The 26,220-nt window shown below is 45.8% G+C and overlaps 1 protein-coding gene and 1 long non-coding RNA gene across 3 annotated transcripts in view; one reads left to right on the top strand and one right to left on the bottom strand.

Annotated features, from left to right (window-relative positions):
- RAB11FIP3 (RAB11 family interacting protein 3) overlaps positions 1-26,220 on the bottom strand; it is a 183,873-nt gene that overhangs the window by 72,121 nt on the left and 85,532 nt on the right. For both annotated transcript variants that reach the window (XM_030576889.1, XM_030576890.1), the window contains exon 3: positions 7,487-7,578. In XM_030576889.1, the coding sequence (XP_030432749.1) occupies positions 7,487-7,578 (92 nt within the window). The remainder of the gene's footprint in view (positions 1-7,486; positions 7,579-26,220) is intronic.
- Positions 4,455-24,913, top strand: LOC115658281. The gene is made up of 3 exons (XR_004002229.1): positions 4,455-4,465; positions 15,886-15,891; positions 24,811-24,913. It is a non-coding gene; the product is annotated as an uncharacterized LOC115658281 (long non-coding RNA).

Consider the following 26,220-nt stretch of genomic DNA (forward strand, 5'->3'; position numbering starts at 1 on the left):
CCCTGCAGGGGCCCCCACGAGAATATAGTATTCTATAGTATTGCAACTTTTTTTATGGAAGGGGCCCCTGAAATTGCTTTGCCCCAGGCCCCCTGAGAATCCTCTGGGCGGCCCTGCTCAGATGGCTGCATAATCACAACATACACCAGGTTCTGCCGCCTAGAGGGCTTGGTGAAAGCAATCATTATCAGCCACATTTTTTGCACTGCAAATTTCTTCTGCTAACCTGAACTTTGAGGCCTTGTCTGCACTGAACAATTTTACAGTGCTAAGAAACATTTATTCCATTTCATCTAACTGAAATGCAGCTGGGTTTCACAAACAGAAGTGCTTTGATAGAGAGCACGAGGGCTAAAGAAATATTACCAACAGGCCTTGGTTTTTCAGGGCTCATTAGTGACTGAGTCTGCATTGTTCCAATGCCAGTGTAAACACAGCTCCATCACTAGAGCTCTTAGGCACTAGGGTAATACAAATAAAAACAGGGCCAGTAGTTGGAAGGGTCAACATCTATTTGTAAAAAGATTTCATGTCATGCGTCGGTTAGCGTGTCTTACTTTCATTGATCAATAATTCAGAGGCACTAAAGAGCTCACAGACTTTTTGCTGTTCTAATTTTGAACCATTTAAAACCATCTATTCTGTTTCATCATCTCTGAAATACATTGCATTGATTGGCCACCATAGGGCAATGCAGTTCTCAGCACCTCTAGTACAATGCACATTTGTACTTTCTGGTTAGCATTTTTTCCTTTGACAATTTAACACCAATTACCTCTGTCTTATCTCAGGTTGACAGAAAGTTTAGTTGCTCCCTCTGGCTGCCCTACTTGGTAGCTACTAAAAGGGCTCTAGATCTTCCAAATCAAAATATCCCTGAGATTACAAATGCTAATATACTCACTGTCTTCCCATCTCACCTGAGTAATGCAAGGGTACAGTAAGTCTTGCCGGGCATGCTCACTCTCTCTCCCACTCTCTCTCCTCTCTCTACCCCGGGGTCAGACCCTCAGTGTTCCTGATTTTGTAGTTATTTCAGGTGACTCAGCCTCCCTGTTCCACAACCCGGCCAAGGCAGGCAAGACTTCCCTCAGGAGGCAGAGAAGAGAGAGATTCTCCAAATGCCCTTTTATGCAAAGCAGGGCATAAAAAACTGGGAGCCAAGAGGCTGAGTCACAAACTCACCTCTTCCACAGAGCCGTGTTTATGTTTCTTTGAACTTCAAGGCTCTTACTTTTGAGGACTGCTTCACCTTCCTTACTGCAGGGAGGAGACAACTGTCATTCCCACCATTCTACTAAGAAGTTAATGGAGAGAATGTAGAAGGTCACGTTTCGAAGAACTGGAAACAGAACCTAGGTGTCTAACATGACAAGCCTCATCCATAATGCATGTCAGAATGAACGTACTGAAACTATGCACTTAGTTATCCTTTCTAATTCCTAGAGCCCAAGAATCCTGGCAACCAATGTCCTGTTCTAATCAGTAGACAACCCTTCCCACGAAGACACATGAATTGTCAACCCCAATATTCTACTCCAGTCTAGTAACCAACTGGCAAAGAGTTTTGTGCCTCACTTTGGAGGCCAGTTCACATGAAGACTGCTAATCTTTTAGCTCAAGTAGTAGAGCTCTGTGCTGCAGAATTGAAGGTCCTGAGTTCAAACCCTGCTGATGATGTGTGGGGGAAAACCGAACACCCACACAAGACAGAATTTGTTTTTCCAGTTTTCTATTTACTCAGTTGGGTTATTTAATTCATGCAATGAAATAAACACTCTTAAAATAGGCTTTTCAAACATAGTTTGTCAATTATGGTGTATGATGTGCAAGAAAACTCATAAGTTCAACATTTCAGTTTTGTCTGTAACACACTGGAAGGTTTGAAACTTCAGAGGTATGCTTGAATCTCCAGTCATGAGGAGCAGATGAAGCAATTTTGCTATGGTCTTCTCTGCATCTTTGCCAGCGAGCAATCTAACAAGATTTGTGTGGGTTGCTACAGTTACAGAAATATCAAACCTCCTCTAGATAAGAAATGAAAACTTTGCATTTCCTCCCTATCTTCTACCCTTCTTTCCTCCTCCTCCCTTCCACCCATCCACTTTCCTACCCCAAGCCTCTCTCCACATTGTTGTAACTACTGCAGCACAATCAGTCAAATTGTAACAGCGTGTTTGGCCTTGTAAAGGTGACCTGTAAAGTGCAAACGGTTGGGCTGTGGCCCTTTAGGGTGCTTTTTTATGTTGCATTGAGAAGATCCAACAGGTCCTTTCCCCTCCACAACAAAAACAGATTTAAAAAGACAACTTTTTAACATTACAGATCAGAGGTGGGCAAACTATGGCCTGGGGGCCACATCCAGCTCTTCAGACATTTTAATCAGGCCCTCGAGCTCCCGCCAGGAAGCAGGGTCCGGGGCTTGTCCCACTCCGGCACTCCAGCCAGGAAGCAGGGTCAGGGGTTGGCCCAACTATGTGGCTCACAGAAGCAGGGGCATGTTCCCCCTCTGGCTCCTACGCATAGGGGCAGCCAGGTGGCTCCACATGCTGTCCCTGCCCCAAGTGTGGCTCCCGCAGCTCCCATTGGCCAGGAACCACAGCCAGTGGGAGCTGAAGGGCAGTGCCTGTGGACCAGGCAATGTGCAGAGCCGTATGGCCGTGCTTCTGCATAGGAGCCAGAAGAGGGACATTCCACTGCTTCCAGGAGCTGAGACACAGAAGCAGCCCACAGAGTAGACCTGTCCTGGGAAGAGAGCTGCTGCAACCAGAGCCAGGGGGCCACAGAAGAAGCCCAGCGAGCTGAAGGCAGAGCAGCAGCAGCTGTGCTGAGGCAGAATGGAGCGAGAGCTGGGGCTAAAGCAGTCCAGAGCTGAGTGTGGTGAGCAGCTTGGAAGAGCAATGGGGACCCTGGGCAGTGGGCCCAGCGCAGGGTGACGCTCCCAGACAAGAGGCCTTGCAGGGGGATCGTAACCCCGACGGTGCGGGGGCAATGCTGGGAAGAAGGGTCCTGCCACCTAGAGCCTGAGAGCATATGGCCACCACCAGAGCAAATGTCCAACCCCCAGCAACCGTGCAGCACAGCGAGGGCCTGAGAAGGAGGCCTGGGACTTGCGAAGAACAGACTGAACTTCTCTTACATTCCAGACACATTGGTTGTGATGCCCCCATGCCTCAGATTGGGGTTATATGTTTTCCTTTAACCTTTCCCATTTTTCCTTAATTTTTTTTTAACTGATTGCTGTTCAACAAATTGTATTTGCTTTGAACTGTAAGTAACGATCAGTGGGTCAGTGAAGCATTCAGTGCAGACAGAGAACCCTGGAGTGGAGACATCCTAGCTCAGGGGCGGGCAAACTTTTTGGCCTGAGGGCCACATCTGGGTATGGAAATTATATAGTGGGCCATGAATGCTCAAGGTTCCTGGCCAATGGAAGCTGCGGGGCAGCGCTTGGGGTAGAGGCAGCCTGCGAAGCCCTCTGGCTGCCCCTGCGAGTAGGAGCCAGAGGGGAGACATGCTGCTGCTTCTGGGAGCTGTGTGGAGCAGGGCAAGCCCCGGACCACACTCCCTGTTGGGAGCTCGAGGGCCAGATTAAAGCATCTGAAGGGCTGGATGTGGCCCCCAGGCCATAGTTTGCCCACCCCTGCCCTAAGTGACATGACAAGGTTGGGAGTTGAGCTCCCCCAGGAACTCCTGGGCCCAGCCTTGTTTGGGGTTACAAGGACTCTGCCACACAGGAGAGCCCTCGAGGTCAGGCAGGCCTCTGGGTAAAGGAAGTGGGAGCAAGGACTCGGATCTCTTTCGCTAGCCGACTTCACCGGGGTAGTGTATAAGCAGGAAATTCCTCACAATAGCGGGACCATTCCCCCGCTTACACACAGAGGAAGTACTAGGAGAATATATATCACAAGTAAGAAGTGTATAGAAGAACAACCTTATTAACAAAAAGAGAAGGAGTTTTTATTCAGACTATTTAATATTTACACTTATTTAACCCAAACATTTGGGAATAAAGATCATTTTTAAGGATTCAGTACTTCTTCCCCTTCGTCTAAGGCAGGGAGAGTGCCAATCCACACATTTTTTGCTATGCTCATTAATCCTCCAGTAAAATTAGGGAAATACAAAATAAGCAAGAGATTAAGATATATTTTAAAGAGTTTTCCTGACTCTTGTGCATCAGAGTACCAAAAGAGGGAAATTTTATTCCTTTGCAGGTCACCTGTAAGAAATTTCTTCTGAGACCAGACCTCTGACAACAGAGAAGGAGGGAAGCTAAAGTTACCCATCTCCCTTTGCCTTGCCTAAGGACATTACTGCTTTTGAAACGTGCTCAGCTTCATCTAATCCACAGCCTAGAACCTCGCGTACTCATTTACATGTTTGGGAACCTAGAGAGAGCCATCATCTTAAATGACATTCTAACTGCATTGTCTTGCCCAGTAAAAAAAAAAGCTGCAAAGTTGTTTGATTGCTGCACACACATACACAGGGAAATTCCACCAGGAGCATGAAACAAGGTACTTTTCACTGGAACACCAGCGCTGGTATGCTAAGGGAAATGTTTGGACTTTTGAACGTTTGTGTCCTTTTTCCTTTTCTTCCCTCTTATCTGGATCATCCTGAAAGAAGCTTTTGATTATGCCTGTCTGTTTTATACTGCCTTAGAAATTCTCTAGGGCAGGTCCTCCATACAACCACAGGATGTAAATCCACAGTTTCTAGCTCAGACTAACAGAACAGCAAAGTGCTTACAGGTAACATCAAGAAAGCTCACAGCACACTCGTTGTGCCAGCACTCCTTGTTTACTTTTTCCCTAGCTTCTCCTCTAAACAGTCCAAACTTTCCCTGGTACAGCACTGCAGGATGCACAGAATAAGATGCCACACACCAGGGGCCTGTTGATCAGCTATATTAAAGGGAAAAGAAAAAAAAAAACCACGAGACACTCTTATTTTCACACGTGCAAGACCTGAGCAATCTCTTTCTATAATGCTCTCATTTGCAGAGGCTCTGTGAAATCCTTATAGACTGGAATTATTTCAGGTCATGCATCAGACAACTATGGTGATTTTTATCAAACATTTAAAAACACACTGGGCTGCATATCAGCAAAAAACTGCCCCAAATACAATTCCCCAAAAATGGATTCTCAGTTTTAAAAAGCAAACTGCAGGTTTGCCGTTCATTCTCCTTCTATTTATGTTTTTATTCTGACAAGTAAGTGACACTAAACTTCTCAGTATGGACTTGTTCCCAGAATAACAGGTTAATTGCAACACTCCCACATAGCCACTAGGAAGTGTTCTTGCTCTAATTTTCCTTCCCTTTAAAGACAGACACACTCCCACAATGGCTCGCAGTACTTCCTTAGAGTGAGAAAGCTAAGAGCATTATTAACTGTATGAGTGCAATGGAGCCATCAGTCAAATCCAGGGACGTGAAACATTTAAAGTGTCTAGCTGGCCATTCGCGCAGAAAAGGTTAGCAGCAGCTGCAACTCCCATTTAGCTTAGCCCAGTCAGCAGAGGTAAGAAGCATTTGTGATGCTGAACAAATCGGAAGAGGAATTTGAGAAAATGCATTTCCTACCCTGTCCCTTCAAGTATAAATTGGGGTTTCTAAGTCAAAAGGCTGCAGCCACCTTGCTAAAAACAGCAATGGTATTTGTGAGGTTTATTCAAATACTCAAGAGAGCAGCAAATGGCGAAGCATGTACTTGTATCTTCTCCTGCACAGAGTATAAGGCAAGACAAGAAGGCATTTTTGCACATAAAGAGCCAGACTCCAAATAAATAATTTTACACTTAAGAAAGTCTCCCAAAGGAAGAACTTAAGGCTCACATATTAATCATGCCCCTGGTATTGTTCCCTTGCTACAGATGGGGAAACAGAAGTGATTCCTCCAAGGTTGGAGAGCAAGTATCTGTGGTTTTGGTGAAAAGTGGGAACCAGCCAACAAGCTATTTCAGTAAATGCCCCGGAAGTGGGAGAAGCAGAGGTTTAAAAATAGGAATGGTTTATTCTGATTTTACTTTATACCAGCCAGAGTCTTCAAAGTGACATGTGAAAGCCATATAAAACTTACTATCTTGAAAGCACAGGGCAGCCAGTGGTTGCTTTTTAATGACAAAGGGCAGAACAAAGCTGATCAGTGTCAGGTGCGTTACCAGGGAACTCAAAAGAGCAGTGCCTAGCCCTCTATCGAAGAAAATACAAAACCAGGAAAATGTATTCTGCGCTGTATATTTATTTGTGATCAAGCAACAGCAGGCATATTTCTGTATAAACACAGAACAGCCCTGAGACCCTGGCCTATCCAGTGGAGTATCAATATTGAAAGCTTGGAGTCTCCCATTTTGGACTGTTAAAGGCTTGGGCAGTCTGGTGGGCAAGTGAGCAAGGGACAGACACCATATAACATGGGGGTGCCATCAGGCAAGGCTTTGAGAGAAATACTGAATTATATTGGAGAAACATTTAAAAGAAATTGGAAAAAAACAATTAAACAACCCAGTGAGCTGGGCCTTTGTGAAGCAGGAGAGTGTTGCTCAGAGGGTAATTATGGTGGCCCACCTTCTGCTGCTGTCTGGAAGGCACCCAGGGCACACTGCCAACTGGGGAAGAACAAAAAGCCCACAATTAAGCTGACAGGCATGTCCTCGTACAGCAGCCTCATTTACAGAGGAGGCGAGCAAACAGCAAGAGACAAATGGAATGGCCTAATCCTTCCCAATATGGAGGGCCAAGGGGGAAGGGCATCATTTGCTTTTTGAAATGGAACATTCCATGTCAACAACTAAAATAAAAGGGGAGGGGGAGGGAAATCACACTGCCCTTTAATCTGCCTTAGGCTGACAGCACAGCAATGAATGAAGACATCCAAAATATTCTGTGTCGCCCTTCTGTTTAGAAACAGCCTCCAAGAGATTGGAGCAGAGAGACAGGCTCATGATGGGCGTATTTATAATAAGTACTTCCTGGAACTGGGTTCATGCTCTCTGTTGCCACAACCCCCAGTGGCAAAACTAAGGCAACCACAGCAACGTATCTTTGCCATGCTGCTAACATTCTTTTGCCACAAGGTGCAACACACACTGGCAGCTTGTGGCCAGAGTGGAAAAAACGTATGAACGTTCAATGCTATCATCAATTCTAAGCACCAAAGCAACATGCAGCAATGTCTGGCAGGCAGAAATACTGATTCTAATACAAGGGTAAGGCAAAGGAATGCTATCAGACTTTTTACACAAGTGCTGTTTTCTATCAAGAACAGTGCTTGTGTTCAACCCGTCACACTTTCAACACAGCCCAGCTTTCAGAGATTCTGAGCACCACCCCCACTGAAGTTAACAGCAGCTGTGAGGGCTCAGCACCTCCATAAGGCAGACTGCCTATGTATTTTAAGTTTCAGACCACACACACACACACACACACACACACACACAGAGTTTTCATGCCCTTATTTAGCTTACTTATACTTGCCTCAAACATGACGAAGCCATAAAACTCATCAGGACAGACAGAAGGTTCCTCCTCACGGGTATACCCCATCTCATACAACTGGATGTCAGAATCTGAAAGCACAGAAAAGGTCAGCTGTTACTAGAGGGGAGGAAAGAGATCAGATGTAGATTTGAACCCCAAAATGAAGGAGCATGTCCTTGTGAGAGCCAGTAGTTGCGGGGCAGAGTTGAGAGGACTTAATTTTCAGCAGAGGGGGATTTTTATGAGGCGGGATTTTTAAGCATTATTAAAGATCCCAGTTTGAGAGCAGCCAAAGTCACAGGATTAATCCAGTTAAAATGCTTCCTAACATTAGGTCCTTGGTGTCCCTTCGCACTTTGAAGGTGATTGGCATCTGGGTTCCTGTCTCCGCCACATCATACCGTGCATACAGTTGCTGCAATCTCTCCTTTTCTGCGTGTTCTTTCTTTACTCTTTATCCTTCTGGGTTATTGTTGGTCACTAGTTTTTTTTTCCCCACTGTTCTCCCTAGCAATTTCACCTCTTCCCACTATCCTCATTCTCCTACTCATTAGAAGGCTACATGGTGCTTGAGGGCAGGGGAATCCATCAGTTCTACATAAGATGGAACTGACTGCCATGGGACTGGTGAAGAGAACAGGCTCTGCTGAGCCTGCAGCTCCATCAGGAGCCACCAAAACGAAGGGCAGGGGCAGAGGGTGGCTTTCAAGGGGCTTTACTTGAGCCACTTTACCCAAAACACGAGCAGCCCCAATGCTCCCTTCTGCACAAGTTCTCCCCCATCCCTCTGAGCAATACCTAGGACTCCTCCCACAGGTTGAGAAACACTGGGTTAAAGTAAGATACCTAATCCTGTTGGCTCAAATTAAATGGTGGGAACAGGATCACATCTCTTGAATTTACATATATCAAAGCTGTTTAACTCAGATGACATTAACCAGGGCAAGGAATCACTATGGACACTACTGTTTTAGAGAAGCTCTCCAATCGTGTTGTATTTTGGGAGCCGGAGGGGCTTTCCCCTCACAACTGATGCAGGCAGATGGTCAAAGCAGAAAGCACAGCCTAGGTTCATGGGTCCTTTAAGCTAACTTTTTCTCAGCAAACTGACTCCACAGCCAATTCAGATCTCTTCTAGGCTTCAGTCCAAACTAAGGTTTCTCTGTAAGTCATACAAAGCTCAACAATACAGCCATCAGGATAGGAACATGTGTAAACATCTTTGTAGAGTACATTCCTCATTCAGTCATAGCATAAGCCTTTTAAAAAATTGTAAAGACAACGAGGAGTACATGTGGCACCTTAGAGACTAACAAATTTATTTGGCCATAAGCTTTCGTGGGCTATAGCCCACTTCATCAGATGCATGCAGTGGAAAAATGTGTGTGCACAAGTTCAGCAACTATCCAGAAAATGTTAATAAATAGCTTTTGCTATTAATAGATTTGACTTGTTATTAAGAGCAGGAGGCCGTATGGTCTATTATTATTTGTACAGAACATTGGACGGGGAGTTCAGCTCTGTCACTTACTTGCTGTACAAGCATGGTCAAATTACTCTTCCCCAGCCCCTTTCCCATTTCTCTTCCCATCCATTGACTTGCCTATTTAGAGTGAAAACTCTTCAGGACAGACTGTCCCAATCTCTACTGGGGCTTCTAGGCACTACTGTAACATAAATAATCATCATCTAAACAAGCTGCTTTCAGTCCGCTCTATGTCTGCAAATTGTTCTGCAATTTGAAAAGCCTAGGGGAAAATGCTTTCACCCCAAGGGTGAAGAAAAATGTCCTCGCACAAGTGCCACCACCAAGCAATGTTTACAAGAATACTTACTGCTATCATCAATAGGTCCTTTGAGAGCAGCAAAACCAAGGAGTGTGTCAGCATTAACTGCGATGCACAGAAACTTGACTAGCAGCAGGAACTCAGTCGCCCAGGGATGGGGAGACTGGGCTGAAATGTGCATACCTAGCTTAGCTAGTTTGCTGTATTCATTACAAAAGGAAATGTACATTTACTTAATCCTCTCTTTCAAAGTGGGTTTTTTTATTTAAAAAATAGGAGCAAACATCTCTTAAAAATAGGCCTGATTATTCCATGACTCCAGATCTCCTTCTAGGGTTACCATATTTCAGGTTCCCAAAAAGAGGACACTGCCGGAGGGATGGGGTGGGGGTGGGGGTGGGGCAGCAGGGAAGAGCTGGAGAGGTATGTGTAGTGGGAGGGGTGGGGGGGGCTGGAGGGGATACCTACAATGACAGTGCTCACTGGAGGTGGTGGGGGGCCAGTTACTCCCTGTCATGGTGGCAGGGTGGCTGGCACAAGCCCAGGACACAGTGACAGCGGTAAGTTAGCACCTCCCTGCAGAACCTCCTCCCCAGGGCTGGGGGCGCAGGATGCAGCAGCTGTGGCTGCAGGGGGATGGATCAATCAGCTGCAGAGGTAGGGAGGGACTAATCAGGAAGTAGACCTATCAGGGCTCTTTCTGAGCTGCAAAGACTGTTCTATAAAAATCCCAGATATTGCCTGATATTTGAAAAATCTGCCTGGACGGAGGGCAGAAGATTTAAAAGAGGCTCTGTCTGGGGAAAACCCAGACATATGGTAACCCTGCCTTCACACCTGTCTCCTCCCACCCCCTTTTTACTCTGTCTAACTCCCATCAATGTTGCCCTTTCAGTAGGCCAGTAAAAATGGAACATCATCACACACACACACACACACACACACACACACACACACACACACACACACACACACCACGAATCTAGGCTCTAGGAGCTACTACTGTATAACTAACCTCTGGCTTGATGGATACCCTCATCTTAAGTCTATGGACTGTAAAGTTATGTAATTTAGAGGAAGCCTGCAACACTTGGCATTCTGACAAAGCAGTCCTCCCTTAACCTGGATGTGTGGCTTTCAGTGGCAACACTATAAATCATAGTGAGGAACAAGCCTGAGCATGTTCTTTAGCAAGCAGTGTCTGATTATGTTCTCTACCGTACGAGCATGGCAGGGTCATTCCTTCAACCATTGAAAGGTACTCCTGTGTGCGATTTATGTCTGTAATATCTCTTGGAACTGCATAGGCCAAGTTCTCTTTTGCCAGCAATTATAGTCTTTTGATTCTGCTTTGTATTCGAAGAGAGATTGTCACATACTCAGCCAGAGCTAGTCAGTACACAAGCAGTGAGACAGCTAGCCAGCGTTCCTCCTCCTATGCAAATAAAGTGGTCATGCAAAAAGACACTTGAAGACTGTTTTCTTTACCTCATTTTTAGCCCCAATGTTATTTAAAAATCCAAAACCTTTTCCTACCAGAGATAGTTTCTCTCTCTGATTTTAGTTACTCGGCTCTACATGCAGCTTTGCTTTAAACGATGCCGGACAAAGCACTTGAGAATCTCCAGTAGCAAGGAACAATCCTGAACTGGCAGGGATGGGCACATAACCCAACAGAGCTCTTCCATCTCAACTTTCCATCATTCTAGGATTTCAAATTTTGAAAAAGGCAATGTGGGCTCCTGACTTCTACAGCTGTGAAAACCCAGGGAAAGTGTTCTCATTCCCAACCACACCAGGCAGTGACAGTGACCTGAGAGAGTCTCAAAGACGAGCGAGCAGAAGGCTGATCTTTGTGGAAGAGTGAGCAGCCCTTCTAACATACTATTAATACTGATATCTCTAGGTGAATGAGGAGAGATATCATCAGATGTGGACCTTATAATTCATGCCTCTGGATTATTGCAACACGTTCTAACTCAGGCTGGATTTGAAGAGTATTTGGAAGCTGCAGCTAGAGCAGAATGCAGTGGCCTATCTAGTGGTGGTCTGCACAAACTGCGCATTGCACCCATGCTCCACAGACTGTGTTGACTTCCAGTTAGTTTCCAGGTGCAATTCACGGGGAAAGTTTCAATTTCTAAAAGCCCTTTATGACTTCAGAGCCCCGTCTCTACATGGGTATCAAGAGAGTTAACAATATATGAGTGTTGAGCTTACAGCAACCAGATGTGTGTCAACTGGCTGCCAACACTTTTACCACTGTGTCATTAGAATTGCTCTAAGCTGTGTCAGGCAACATGGTGGCCGAAATACTGAAGTCTAGTCTACAATACTGCTCCCACTGCTGCTAGCAGCATAGGGGGAAAAATTACAAGTCTAGAGTAAACAAAACCTAAGCAAGAGCTCTTGCTTAGACTGGGGAGAGGAGTAAATTTGAATCACCTACTGGCCCTCCACGCATGCTTCAAGGCAAAACTACTTATTCAGGTCCTTTCTGAGGGGATAGGCTGAAATAGGAGGGTTTTAGGTTGTGGGGGGTGGGCTTTTAGCTGGATTAAGAGAGTCTGATGTTATATATGCGCATTCGAGATGTTGATGGGAACCATGCACAATTAAAATAAACAAAATCTCTGCTACACTCAGCCTCTGTCAACATTTCAGTCAGCTCTAATGCTGTCTGACCCTATCCTTTGTGCTTTCTCAGTTACATGAAGGGACAGTGTCCAACACACTAGATCTTATCTAATTTCATGGAGAATATGGATGCAAGTTGCCCCATCTGTTTGTGACTTGGTTATGCTGGAGAGGTCTCTCTCAACAGTCAAATATTCTATTCTTACTATGATTTGTGCTTTGAAAATGTAACACCACTAAAAAGAGCTTTGTAAGAAAAAAAATGTATAGGTTTCTCAACAGCTGATTGCATATGGGGGAAATATCTCAGTGGTTTGAGCATTAGCCTGCTAAACCCAGGGTTGTGAGTTCAATCCTTGAGGGGGTCAAGGGCAAAAATCTGTCTGGGGATTGGTCCCGCTTTGAGCAGGGGGTTGGACTAGATGACCTCCTGAGGTCCCTTCCAATCCTAATATTCTATGAAAGCAAGAGATCTAGAAGTTTATACTTGCCATCGCTCCCTTCTGCGGGAGCAATCGCTAGGAGTCAAGTTTGTTTCCACATCCCTCCAACTCAGGGCTACTTTCTCCACTAGCTGCAGAAAGCAGACAATGAAGAAAAAAACAAAACAGTGAACACCATGGGCAAGTTTTCTACTCAACTCATTATCATTCCTCTTATGGCAGGTTCTTTCCCCACTCCCCCATATGGCGCTTTGTGTATACCAAGGGTTGCTATGGAGATCTTGCCTGCCTGTCCTCCAACAAAATAGGTTGCATTAAACTTTCAAATTCCTGTCTAAATGAGCAGAAAAACAAAAGAACTACCTAGCTGATTATTAGGTGCTCCAGAACAACGAACATTGTTCACACATGTACAAACTCATGCATGAAGTCAGCGTGGTATAGAAGACCTTGCCTAGGCTAGAATTGTTTCTGAAACGCTCCCACTATCACAACCAGCAGCACAGCTTCACTAGCAGCAGCAACAGTGGGAGTGTTAGTGTAGAAAGGGCACTGGCATTAACCAGCATTTACACAGTCAACTACGACACCAGGGACATCCATTTCCCCTCCTCTCTGTCCTTTCTTATCTGCTCTCCACTAACCTTCCACATGGCCAAGTGACTCCATCCCATCTCTGATCTCCCTCACATCCACTCTCATCCCTTTTGCTCTCCTCTGGCTCTTCCCCCCACAGTACAAACATTCTTTAGTCTCTGATTTATAGGAGGTGCCTTGACTCCACTTTCACTTCCATCCACTTCCCCTTCTCCCATTAGTTTCCAAGTTCACTGAACATGCTGTCTGGAGTTCTCCTCTTTCAATTCCATCTCAGGCCTCCTCCAATCTGACTTCCACTCCTAGCGTCCCAATGGAACCACTCTCGCCAAAGTCTCTGCTGACCTCTTGACCAAAGCTTGGAACCAGTGCCCCACCCTTTTCCTCCTCAACCGGTCAGCTGCCTTCAACCATACCTTTCATCTGCTCATCCTCATTTGGCTTACGTGACTGTCTTCTCCTGGTTCTCCTCCTACCTCCCCAATCACTCCTTCTGCATGTCGCCCACAGGCTCCCCATTCCCACTCCAACTTTCTCTGCTTCGTTCTTGGTCACCTTCTCTTCTTCTCCTTACCTTGGCTGTGAGTAATTTCATCCACGGACATAAATTCAACTCTCATCTCTATGCCAGTCAGTCACTCCCAGATCTACCTCTACTCCAGACTGGTTGTCTTCTGTCCAAACTACATCCCAGCCTCTCTCTTGGTCATCTCCCCATGGACATCCAACTGCCAGTTGAAGCTCAATGTGGCAAAACAGACCTCCTACTCTGCTCAAACCCACCCCATTCCCCATTCTCTGCTTCTCCCGATCACCATGGACAACACCACAATCATTGTCACTCAGAGCCACACCCTGGATGCCATCTTCAACTCTGCCCTCTTTAGATCACTATATGCAGGCTGTGTCTAAATCTTGCCATTTCTTTCTGCGTAACATCCCCCAGATACAGCCTTTTCTATTTCATCCAGACTCAACATCTCGCATATCAGTTACAGCAACATGCTCTTCTCTGGCTTTCACAAATCCCATCCTGCCCTGCTTGTATCTTATCAAAATGCCACTGCAACGATCATCTCTCTAGCTTCTCGATTTGAGTATGTCACCCCTCCCTTTGGATCCCTCCGCTGGCTCCTTTTTCTCTGCCATGTCCAATATAAGCTACTGGCCTTCACATTCAAGGCCCTCCACTGCCTATCACTTCTCAGACACTATTGAGATGTGACTCGCCTCTGATCAGGCATTGTTAAATAGTCAAACAATCATCTTTACACTTTCTCCCATACTGCCCTGCATTCAGAGTAGGGGTTCCCCATGAACATCGGCAAAGCTACCTCAGTGTCCTCATTCAAATCCCTTCCTACCGCACTCCTTGCTATGATCAGGCCCCCCCCGGGGGGCAAGAGGGGCAATTTGCCCCAGGCCCCGCAAGGGCCCCATGAGCCCTGGCCCAGCAGCGGTTTGGGTCTTTGACAGCATTTCAGTGGTGGGGAGCCCTTCAGTGCTGCTGAAGCCATGGAGCGACTGAAGGGCCCCCCACTATCGAAATGTCCCATGAGCCCTAGCCCGGCAGCGGTCCTGATCGTCGGCAGAATTTCAGCAGCAGAGGACCCTTCATTCGCTCCGGGTCTTAGGCAGCATTTTGGCGGCAGGGGGCTCTTCAGTGCTGTCGAGGACCCGGAGCGACTGAAGGGCCCCCCCTGCTGAAATGCCACCTAGATCGCCACCAGGTGAGTACAAGTGCTGCAGCTCCCCTGCTTTGCCCCAGGCCCCCTGAATCCTCTGGGCAGCCCTGGCTATGATGCCTATAAACACACTTGACAATAGTCAGGCAGATAGTGTCCAGAGACCACTGCCTACCACGCTGACCTATATTACCTCATTGGTTCCTTGTGCTCCCCTGCCTGTCTGTATTCCCCTGTTGTGTCTCCTCTTACCATTCAATTGTAAGCTCCTTTGGGCTAGGGTTCTCTCTTTGTTCTGGGTTTATACAGAGCCCAGCACAATGTGGTCCTGCTCCATGACTGGGGCTTCTAGACACTACAGCAGTACAAGTTATAAACAGCTGGTACTAGAACGATAAGAAACTCTTCCCAGGAGTCTAGCACAGACAGACAGTCACAGAGGGAGCAGGATGGGCTAGTGTACTGTACAGAGCAGACCTCCTCGAGTTCAAGCTGCAGCTCTGACAGTGAGGCCTGTGGCTTTGGATAAGTCATTGAAGCTCTCTGTGCCTTAGTTTCTCCATTTGTCAAATGGGAGCTAATTCACTGGGATGAAGTGAGGATGAGTGTTAATAAAGGGCATTGTGGAAGCAGAGGTATTTCCTGAAAGGCTTGAGTTATACTACAAAGCAATATGTGGAGCTAAAATACAGGAAGTCATGAGCAGAGATAGGTCCTGAAATAAATTAAAAACTGGCTTCGGGACACACCGCAGAGGGTTTCAATAGAAGGAGAATACTTCATACTGGAAGAGCAGCGAGGGCAGTGACAAGCAGGTCACTAGCAGAGCCACTTGTGTCTACTTCACTTCAGAATGACCTAGAAAAATAGAGCCTTTCTGAAGTGTTTAAGTGAGTGACAACACATACTGTACCTGGTGCCGGGAGCTAGTAAGCCAGCAAACTCACAATGATTTGAACACAGGGCCGTCCTTAGGCATAGGCAGAGTAGGCAGCCGCGTAGGGCCTCACTCTCCCTGGGGGCACCACTCTGCAGGCAGCCCAGACAGTGTAGAAGCAGGGCTGCTGGGTCCTAGAGAGAGCCGAATGCAGCACAGTCTGAGGACTGGGATTGGCTGCTGGGGTCTCTGGGAAGGGGAGGGGGCAGGGGTTGGGAAAGGAGCTCACCTGTGAGTGTGACTCTTTCCCCCCAGCTGAGGTGAGGCGAGGTAGGCTCTGTGGCACCCCTCTCTCCCTCCCCTCCGTCAGGGCTGGGTTGAGTGAGGTGCTGGGGGGGAGGGGAGGCTGGCTGGCAGGCTGCCTGCTGAGGAATGAAAGTGAAAGTAACTCACTTCCTCTGCAGGCAGCCAGAATTGGAATGTCACACAGGGCTGGGTTAGGATTAGCCAGATGTGTGAAAAATCAGGATAGGGGATTGGGGTACAGTGAGCAGATATCCCTATTTTATAGGGACAGTCCCAATTTTGGGGTCTTTTTCTTATATAGGCTCCTTTTACCCCCCCACTCCCACCCATCCCTGTCCTGATTTTACACACTTTCTGTCTGGTCACTCTAGGTGGGGGTAATTGGTGCCTATATAAGACAAAGCCCCAAATATCGGGACTGGCCCTATAAAATCAGGACATCTGGATCTGACCACCCTAGCTCGGGAGCGCCTCTCCCCCGGGCTGGCGGCTGCCAGCGATCCATCTCATCCGGGGGGAGCTGCACAGGGCAGGATGAGCTGCTGTGGCTCCATGGGTGCCCCGTCCCTGAGATCAGATGCTGTGCTAACTTCACCATGGTCTGTTGGGCTGGTGGTGGTGCCCATTGGCATGTGATTGGACCTGAGGGTTTGCTGCTGCTGTTGCCACTCTGCACCCCAAGAGGTGGGTTTTGGGGTCCTGCAGTTTTCCACCTATCTCCTCCTCTACTGCAGCTGTTGGACCAGCAGGCTAGGGGGGTGAGCCAAGCATGAAAGCAGTACTGTGTTGCCATTTAGATTGTCATTTAACAACTTTGTTTGCCAAAAATTCTTGCTAACAATCCTGAATCCAATTTCAATATTTTTTTTTTAAAATCAATATCTTAGCCAAAAACAGAAAATTAAGTTGTTGACAATTATTAGTGACAGGTTTGGTTTGAGACAGGGAGTGGGTCAGTTTTCATCAGAGAAACAAAAAATGTTGACTGACTTTCCTATAGCCTGTTACTCCTGATAAGAGCCCTCCAACAACTGTAATATGCTCATCTCTTTACTAGTGTATAAAGCAGGGTTCGGCAACCTATGGCACACATCTCAAAGGTGGCAGGTGAGCTGATTTTTGATGGTATGCAGCAGCAGGCTGAGCGGCTCAGCCCATCACTGCTCTGGGGTTCCGGCTGCTGCCCTATTGCCAGCTGGAATACCAGCCATCGGCCCCACTCAGCACCTGCTGCTGGCCTGGGGACCCCCAAGGAACCCCAGGCTGGCAGTGGGCTGAGCAGGCCAGTTGAACCACTTAACCTGCTGTCAACCTGGGGTTCCATTCACTCAGCCGGCAGCGGGCTGAGTGGGCTGGTGGCGGGCTGAGTGGGCTGAGCAGGGTCGGTCGGGGGTTGAGTGGCTCAGTCTGCTGCCAGTCTGGGGTGCCAGCAGCACTCAGCCTAGTGCTACTCCGGGGTTCCGGCTGCCAGCCCCTTGCCAGTCAGAGTGAGCAGAATCCCAGGCTGGTAGGGGGCTGAGGGGGGATTGGTGGCCGGAATCCTGGCTGGCAGGAGTTGGTGGTCAGAACCCCAGACCAGCAGCGGACTGAGCAGGGCCTGGGATCCTTGTCTAGGGTTCCAGCCACCAGCCCGCTGCCGGTCTGGGGTTTCATTTACTCAGCTGGCAGTGGCCTGAGCAGGACCGGTGGCCAAGACCTCAGATAATAACAATAGTTTATTTATATAATATAGACATAGAGAGAAACCTTCTACAAACATTAAAATGTATTACTGGCACGAGAAACCTTAAATTACAGTGAACTTGGCATACCACTTCTGAAAGGTTGCCGACCCCTGGTATAGAGTGACCATATGTTGTACTAAGATTCTCCTGCTCCTTTTTTCCCCTTGTGAGTCAGTATAACTTTTGCCAGCCCAGAAGTTGGGCAGCCAATGTTTTACATTTTCACAATGTTTTCTCCAACTTTCATAAAGTAAATACATAGTTAATATGAGTTTAAAAGGCCAGGGACATTTCTTTGTGAAGAATCTGTACAGCAGATCATGCCATAGATGATCCAGAAAAGAAATTTGAGGTTGAATTTTTTAATGTTGTGATGTATAAAGCAGTATCTGCTGTTGATGAAAGGTTTAATACCTAGCAAGTACACCATGAATAGTTTGGATTTTTGCATGACATAACTAAATTCAACAAAATAGGAAAACAAGAGCAACTAATGACAAAGTGCAAGAATCTAGAGAGCCTCCTGAAGCATGGTGATAGTTTTGATTTAAATGGACTTGAACTGTACGAAGAATTGAGTACACTGTCATCAATGTTGCCACATGCAAAATCGGTGACGGACATTGTACAGTTTATTCATACCCACAAACTTGTTGACATATATCCTAATGTGTACATTGCCACTCGTATTCTACTGACAATTCCTGTAACAGTAGCATCAGGAGAACGGAGTTTCTCAAAACTAAAGCTCATTAAAAACTATCTCCGCTCTACAATGAGTCAGGAACGCTTGACTGGTCTTGCGTTCTTGCGATCGAACAAGACACGACTTTGTCTTTGTCATATGATGACATTATTACTGATTTTGCAGCCAAAAAAGCCAGAAAGATTGCTTTTAATTAAAAACAAATCTTTGTTTCAATACCTCTTCATATAAATTTCCAATAAAATTTTGATAAATTAAAAAAATATATTATTTGTATCATTCTGTCATATCAGAATTTTTTCTACAGTGCTGCTTCTTTAGTGCCAGTCCATCAGCATTACAGTGTGCTTAATTAAGGTTAACTGGTTTTAATAATGTGAATGTGGCAAGTTTTCCAATACTATAAGCTTATGTTTGTGTTGCTAAGAGCAGATCAGGCACAGGGGCACCAGTTTAATAATCTCGCTTAGGGCACCATAAATCCTAAGGCCGGCCCTGTTTGAACAGTAAAGATTACGTGGAGAACTCGAATTATTCAATGTCAGGTAATGAGGCTGGGAACTTGCATGAACTATAAGTGTAGAGAAGAGACCAGGAAAGAGATCTAAAGACCTTGTAAAAGAGAGTTTGGGGTGGGGTGGGACAGGGGACAAGAGGATGTGAGGAATCTTAACGTGAACCTCAGAAAGAAAGACTGAAGTATAGTTTAACTTAGACAGCAACTCCGCACCAAAGAAATGAGGGACTGACGTTTAGGAGACTAACCTATTAAAAGCAGAGGGTTTTAAAAACAAGGTGGTCAAAATATGTAGTAAACACCACAAACTGTCCAGGTCAGCAATAGCTAAGGACTATGAATCTGTACATATCTGTACAAGCAGCCCCTCCACAGAGGGGCAGGCCATTAACTGGATTTTTTAGGTTAGAAAGATACAAAGTAGCTGGATTGGTATTTCCAGAGGCATCTCTGCACCACATGCCTTTAATTTTAGTTCTAAATAGACATCCGTTCTTAATTGCAGGACAGAATTAGCACTGGCCTAATAGTCCTCCTGCTTCAGGGACAGCATGTCCTTTATAAAACAGATTCCTACTTCAGCAAGTGGAGACCTTCACTTTGCAGTGCCTTCTACAGGTATAAATAGGTGACACTGATCAGGGGCTGCAAGGGGTAGGGAAAAATCTTCCCCTCTTTCCAAACTCTCCCCTCCCATTTCCCCTCCCATTTCTTTATATCAACAGCAGCTTCAGATCCCACAAGGTGGGCAGCACTATGGTTCTTTCTACGTTTCTACAGCTTCAAGATGGACTCAATTCTTAAGCATGCAAGAGCTAGGGATAACCCCCCACCCCTCTGTACGTGTTACCAGTGGCACTTCTGCTCTTGGCTTCTTGCGAGTCCCACAACAGGAGCCAGGAGCAGGTGAAGGAGTCGTTTGACTCTCCCCAGCTTTGGAGAATTGCTCCCCCCGATCATGCTAGTACCCAGTAAGTGGGTGCTTGTGGGAGTTACACAGTACTGCTGTGTGAGAAGTCCCAAGGCTCTCACAGCCTGTACCACATGCATTGCAAGAAGAATGAAGACATTTGGAAGGTGTGGGGGCATTTGGAAGGTGCTACAGAGCAGGAGAACAGTGAATGGAGTAGTCAGCCTGGAATATGGTGAGGAGAAAGGGGAGATCAAGGAGCAGGAAGCCATGGAGAGGAGTTTGGAGGAGTGCGAGGTTAGAAGAAAGTAGAGTTGGATGGCTGGGAAGCAAAGATTACTAAAAAGAACAGACTAAGGGGCTAGTGAAAGAACTAGACAGAAGTAGGGGCACGAAAAGGTTTCCAATGTGCTATAGACATGTATGTTTTCACCCTTTAAGGGGAAGGCAACTCCTCTTTTCCATGCAGCTGAGATTGTATCCAAAAGGTGAATCCACTTCTCTTCTTGTGATTCAGCCTCTAACTAGCTGGAGAGATCACATACTGACTCTGGCTAGGAGCAGGTAAGCTTTCTGTACACTATGTAATATTATATCCAAAGCACTACATTTAAAGAACTATATAAAGATTGCAAAGTCAAGCAATCAAAAGTTCGGAAGCGTCAGAATTAAAAAGTTTCCTGTGCACCCTTATTTCGGTCCCCTTGCACGAATGATTCTGATACACAGTCTTTAACTCCAATGGCCACATACTAACTTTTCTACAGGAAACCTGCCTCATTCAGTGCATAGGTAGCTGGTTATTATATGTATTAGTTCAGGCCTTCTTAACATACATCATCTAAAATCCAGCAATGAACCAAAAAAAGTATTCATTTCCTCCTGAGCATTTCTATGGTGCTCTCCATGACACCTGAGTTCTCACAAATATTAATGAATTGATCTTCACAACACCCAAGAGATCAGATAGTATTACTGCCCCCATTTTGCACCTAGGGAACAAAGAGAGAGAGAGAGGGAGATTAAAGACAAAACTTACAAAAGGATACACTAATTTGGGGTGTCCAGTCTGAAACACCTAGCTCCTGATTTTTCAAAGTACTCAGTATATTTAGAGCACTTTATATGTTCAAAGCACAGCTGCAATCGACTTCAGTAGTCAGTGCTCAAAATGTCTACAAGTCTGAGCCCAAATCTCTCATGTTTGGTACCGAGAAAAACAAGGAATATTTTGGATTCATCTCAGTTTAAGGGACTTGCCCAGCATCACCAGCATCAGGGTGGCATTAAACTTCCTTAATCAAGAGACTATCCTCTCTTCCTCCACTCCCCTGCCTCATTTGCTACACATCTTCCAACTTCCGCAACAAGCAATGCAAGGGTTCTACAGAGAACAACCTCATTCACTACACAACCCTGATCAGTTCCCAGAATACCATCTGTCCTGTGCACTAATGAGGCAGGGAAAAATGAGGTGGGGAAAAAAATGGCGTGTGATCATGTAATTAAATATTGTTCCCTAATGCATATGCACAATGGGGCTAAATTAAGGCTGAAGGGGCAACCCTCATTCTGGTACGTCCTAACTTTGGAGTGCTTAAATTTGCAGTCTTAATATTCTGTTGATATAGGTTTTTTTTAATGCAATTTCCCAATTTTGTTTTAAAAAATGAAAATCAGAAATTTATCACGTGAAACCATATTGATCTACAGCTTGGGTCACAGCAGGATTCAGATCTTTACTTCCACGTCACAGATCACTTGAACTAATGGAGTAACTGGCAGCAGTCAGCTGTGAACCACTCTGTGGATCAACCACTCGAGGGAGACAAGATCCACTGGCAAAGTGTGTTTCAGATATTTACTGACAGCAGATCAATATAGAGATACAGGACTCCTGGGTTCAATGCTTGGTTCTGGAGGGGAACATGCTCTAGTGGCTACAGACTGTCCTGCCCCATAGCCTTAGCTGGATGCTGGCAGAGGCAGCACAGCAAATCCAGGAAAGAGGTTCCTTAGTCTTGGTCCTGCTGGAACAACTGAAAAAAAAATCCTGCTCAGCCTCTAGAACCTCAGGATGGAACATGTTCAGTTGCTCTGCAGGGACAGCGCTTGTAGTCTGGTAGGCTCAGATGAACTGGGAGGGGATGGGGCATGCTGAGTGCTAGGTCCCAAACGCTGAATATGGGTGCAGACAGATTTTCAGAGGCTTAAAATTGCCAAATTTGGGTGGACTTTCACAAGGAATATGTAGCATTGATAAGGGAACGTTAGGATTAGATTTATCTGCACCCTGCCCCTTTAATGGTTTGGAGCTCTGCAGAACAGACCACAGGGGGCAATAGGAAGTGGGTCCAGGAGGGCAACAAAAGGCACATCCCTAACACCAAGGTGATCCCAGCACCAAATTTCAAGTCCCTGCTCAAAAAGCATGGAGGAGCTAAATGTTAGTAAGAATTTAATGTGGACAGAAACAATGTGCTTTTATTTAGTCTCATTCTGAAAAAGAGCCGGACTGATCTTTTTTTCTTTTCAGCAAAAAGGACCTGTAGCAGATACTCAACATGGAAAATTTCAGCCTAAACAGTTAAAGTTTGGCTAAAGTTACAAAGCAACTGAAAACTGGATTTTATATTGGAAATTAGTCAACCCTAATTTTAGGCATCATAACCTGCACCACTTATAATACTTAGGGTATGTCTACACTATGAAATTAGGTCGAATTTAATAGAAGTCTTTTTTTAGAAATTGTTTTTATACAGTCGATTGTGCGTGTGCCCACACAAAATGCTCTAAGTTCATTAAGTTGGCGGACTGTCCACAGTACCAAGGCTAGCGTTGACTTCCAGAGCGTCGAACTGTGGGTAGCTATCCTACAGTTCCCACAGTCTCCACTGCCCACTGGAATTCTAGGTTGAGATCCCAATGCCTGATGGGGCAAAAACAGTGTCGCGGGCGGTTCTGGGTACATGTCATCAGTCTCCTCTCTCCCTCCCTCCGTCCGCAAAAGCAACGGCAGACAATGGTTTCGCGCTTTTTTTCCTGGGTTACCTGAGCAGAGGCCGTACCATGGCAAGCATGGAGCTCACTCAGCTCACCATCACCATACATCTCCTGAGTGCTGGCAGACATGGGACTGCATTGCTACACAGCAGCAGCTCATTGCCTTTTGGCAGCAGACGGTAAATTACAATTGATACCCATTGTCGTACTCCTGGGTGCTCTTTTACCGACCTCGGTGAGGTCGGTCAGGGGCGCCTGGGCAGACCTGTGAGTGACTCAGCCAGGTCATTCTCATTTTCTGCTGAGCACCCAGGATATGACAATGGCTAGTAATCATAATGCAGTATCTTCTGCCGAGCACTCAGGAGATGATGATGGCGAGCAGTTGTACTGCATTGTCTGCTGCCAGCCTAAGATGTAAAAGATAGATGGAGTGGATCAAAACAAGAAATTGACCCTATATGTTTTGTGAAATCAAGGGCCTGCTAAACCCAGGGTTTTGAGTTCAATTCTTGAGGAGGCCATTCCGTGTGACAGTTGTTTGTGTTTTGTCCTTGATGCAAAGCCACCCCTTTTGTTGATTTTAATTCCCTGTAAGCCATGTCATCAGTCACCCCTTCCACCGTCAGAGCAACAGCAGACAATTGTTTCGGGCCTTTTTTCAGCGCAGAACCAGAAGTGGCAAAAGCAAAACCAGGTGAGGACACAACAGCAGCACGGTGACAAGAGTGATGAGGACATAGACATGGACATAGACTTCTCACAAAGTATGGGCTGGGCAACATGCCCCAGCAATGTGCACATCATACTGATTAGCTCTGCATGGTCACCTGTGCTGGACAGCTCGCCACATTGGCCAAACAGGAAATGAAATTCAAAAGTTCGCGGGCCTTTTCCTGTCTACCTGGCCAGTGCATCTGAGTTGAGAGCGCTGTCCAGAGCGGTCACAATCGAGCACTCTGGGATAGCTCCTGGAGGCCAAATACTGTCGAATTGCGTCCACACTACCCCAAATTCGACCCAGCAAGGCCAATTTCAGCGCTAATCCCCTCGTTGGAGGTGAAGTAAAGTAATCTATTTAAAGAGCCCTTTAAGTCGAAAAAGGGCTTTGTTGTGTGGACAGGTCCAGGCTTAAATTGAGGTAACGCTGCTAAATTCGACCTAAAATCATAGCGCAGACCAGGCCTTAGTATAGTATTCTTTTATAGAAACACTATAGAAATCCCCCAGATATAGTTAATTTGTACAAGAACAGGTGTTGCATATCTTCCCTGTCTACCACATACACTTCGGATAAAACTTCCTAAATGTCCCCTCAAAATGTGTGTGTGGGTAAATGAGAACACTTTTTAAATGGATTCATTCCACCCTGGCCCCTGAATCTTTGCCTAACAAAACACACAATTTTGAGCTTTAATTTCAAGCACTCACAAGAATTTAAAAAAATAAAAAAAAGAAAGAGTCAGCTATGTTCCAGTATTTCTGAATTTTGATTGAGCTTCAGCAGTGAGAATTCTTATACTGGAGTGTATGAATTTTAAGAAGCTCATGCTCCAATACGTCTGTTAGTCTATAAGGTGCCACAGGACTCTTTGCTGCTTTTACAGATCCAGACTAACACAGCTACCCCTCTGATACTTGACGCTAATTTAGATAAACACTAAACCAAATTTATTATAGACCGATAGATTTTAAGAGATTACATGTAATGAGGCATAAAAGTCAGAATTGGTTACAAAGAAATAAGAAGTAAAATGCAAACTAATACTTAACAGGCTAAATGAATTCAAAAATCAAAGATTTTTCTCACCACATGCTTTTACTGGCTGAACTCCTTCACTCAGGATCCCTCCCCCAATTCAGTGTTCCTTCAGGTGTCGTTGACACCGTGAGCAGAGAGAAAGGGCAGACTGTTTTGTGGGCTTCTGTTCTCATTTCTTATAATTCCCTTTGAAGATCATTTCCAGATGGGGTTCAGGAGACTAGAGTTCAGGGGAACAGGAACCCCCAGCTGTTTCTTTGCCAATATGTAAATTTATCACTCAGGCCCTTCCTCCTGCCAAAGAATGGTGATTAACCAGGTGATAATCAAATGGACTAGGTTGACACCCAGCTGAGGTGTTGTATAGCCTCTTGTCTCTGGGGAATTGGTCTGAAGTGGTTTCCCCAGACTTGGAACATGCCTTACACAGTAGAATTGTATAACTTTACATACACGGTGTTGCCACACATTTTACCAGTACAGTAACGTTCAGCAGATTATGGGTTTTCAAATGATACCTCAAGGCATACTTTGTACAAAATGTATCAGATTTGTAAAAAGGGTGAACGTAAGAGTACAGATTGTCACACTTTCTCTCCCTTTTTCCATTCCACCTTTGTTTTATTTCCTTAAGAGATCTTTTAAAAATAAAAATTGGAATTGACTAGGATTACAAGAAAGAAGACTGGCAACACCTCCCTGCTATGTTGCTGGTACAGAAAAAAAATCAGTGAGTTTGATTCCTTTTAAAAGGAGTGAGTCAAATAAATGATCTTTAAGTCCCCCAATAACCACTTGAAGGCAGCCTTGGAAAACTGTACTCATTCTATTCCTGGGGGAATTTTGTACCAAAAATTAAAAATTATACACCTTTTAAAATCTGGCATATTTTGGTTTGTTAAAAACACCACAATATCATCATGCCTGTTTCAATTATTTTGGTAATTTATTTCAAAATACCCATCAGCAAGTATGTCTGTAACAATACAGACAACAAAAAGATTCAAGAAATGTTTTTTGACAAACAGATTCCTTACTAGGCATATTAATACAGAACTGAGTGATAATTAATTGAAACTATAATACAGAAACGTATTTCCTCCACCCACCCCTCAGAAGCAGTGCAAAGGCTTGGGGGATCAGCAGTAATGGAGAAACAGAGAGGGAAGTAATTGCTGGAAAGGAGATCGGAAGTGAATCTAGAAGGTTGTTGGGTGTGGGTGGAAGAAGTATGGAACAGGTTGTTGTTTTTAGGCGGGGTGGGAGAGAAGAGAGAGGAATTGTTAAGGACTTTGTGAGCCTCCCCCATGCAGACCCTGGCTGACCCCCAGCCTCTTCCATTCAGTCAGGCACATCTGCACATGTCCCCCTGTGGCCCTGCACTCCCACTCTCCCATTCCCATGTGCCCCTGAACCCTCTCCCCCATACCCATATGCCTCTGCACCCCCACTCCCATTCAGCCCCTGGGTCAATGTTGTCATTCCACTAGCACCTGTGCCCCTACTCCCATCTGTCCCCCTTCAGTAGCCCTTCTGAACCTGTGTGGCACCCCAGGAGCCCCACGCTGTCTGTCCCCCCTCCCCATAACCTGGGCCTTCTCATCTGGTACCGCGGGCATGGAGCTGTGAGGAAGGCAGCCTCTGCCCCCTTCCTCTCTGCAGCTGGCTGCTCTGATCCATGAGCCAGCTGCCCTCTCTTTTGGCTCCTCATCAACCTCTGGTGGGCGAAAGGTGTAATTGCAGTGTGACTCCTCACAGCTTCCCTTCACCTCCCTGT

Source organism: Gopherus evgoodei, chromosome 10 (genome assembly GCF_007399415.2).
Source record: "Gopherus evgoodei ecotype Sinaloan lineage chromosome 10, rGopEvg1_v1.p, whole genome shotgun sequence".
In the NCBI taxonomy this organism is placed as follows: Eukaryota; Metazoa; Chordata; order Testudines; family Testudinidae; genus Gopherus; species Gopherus evgoodei.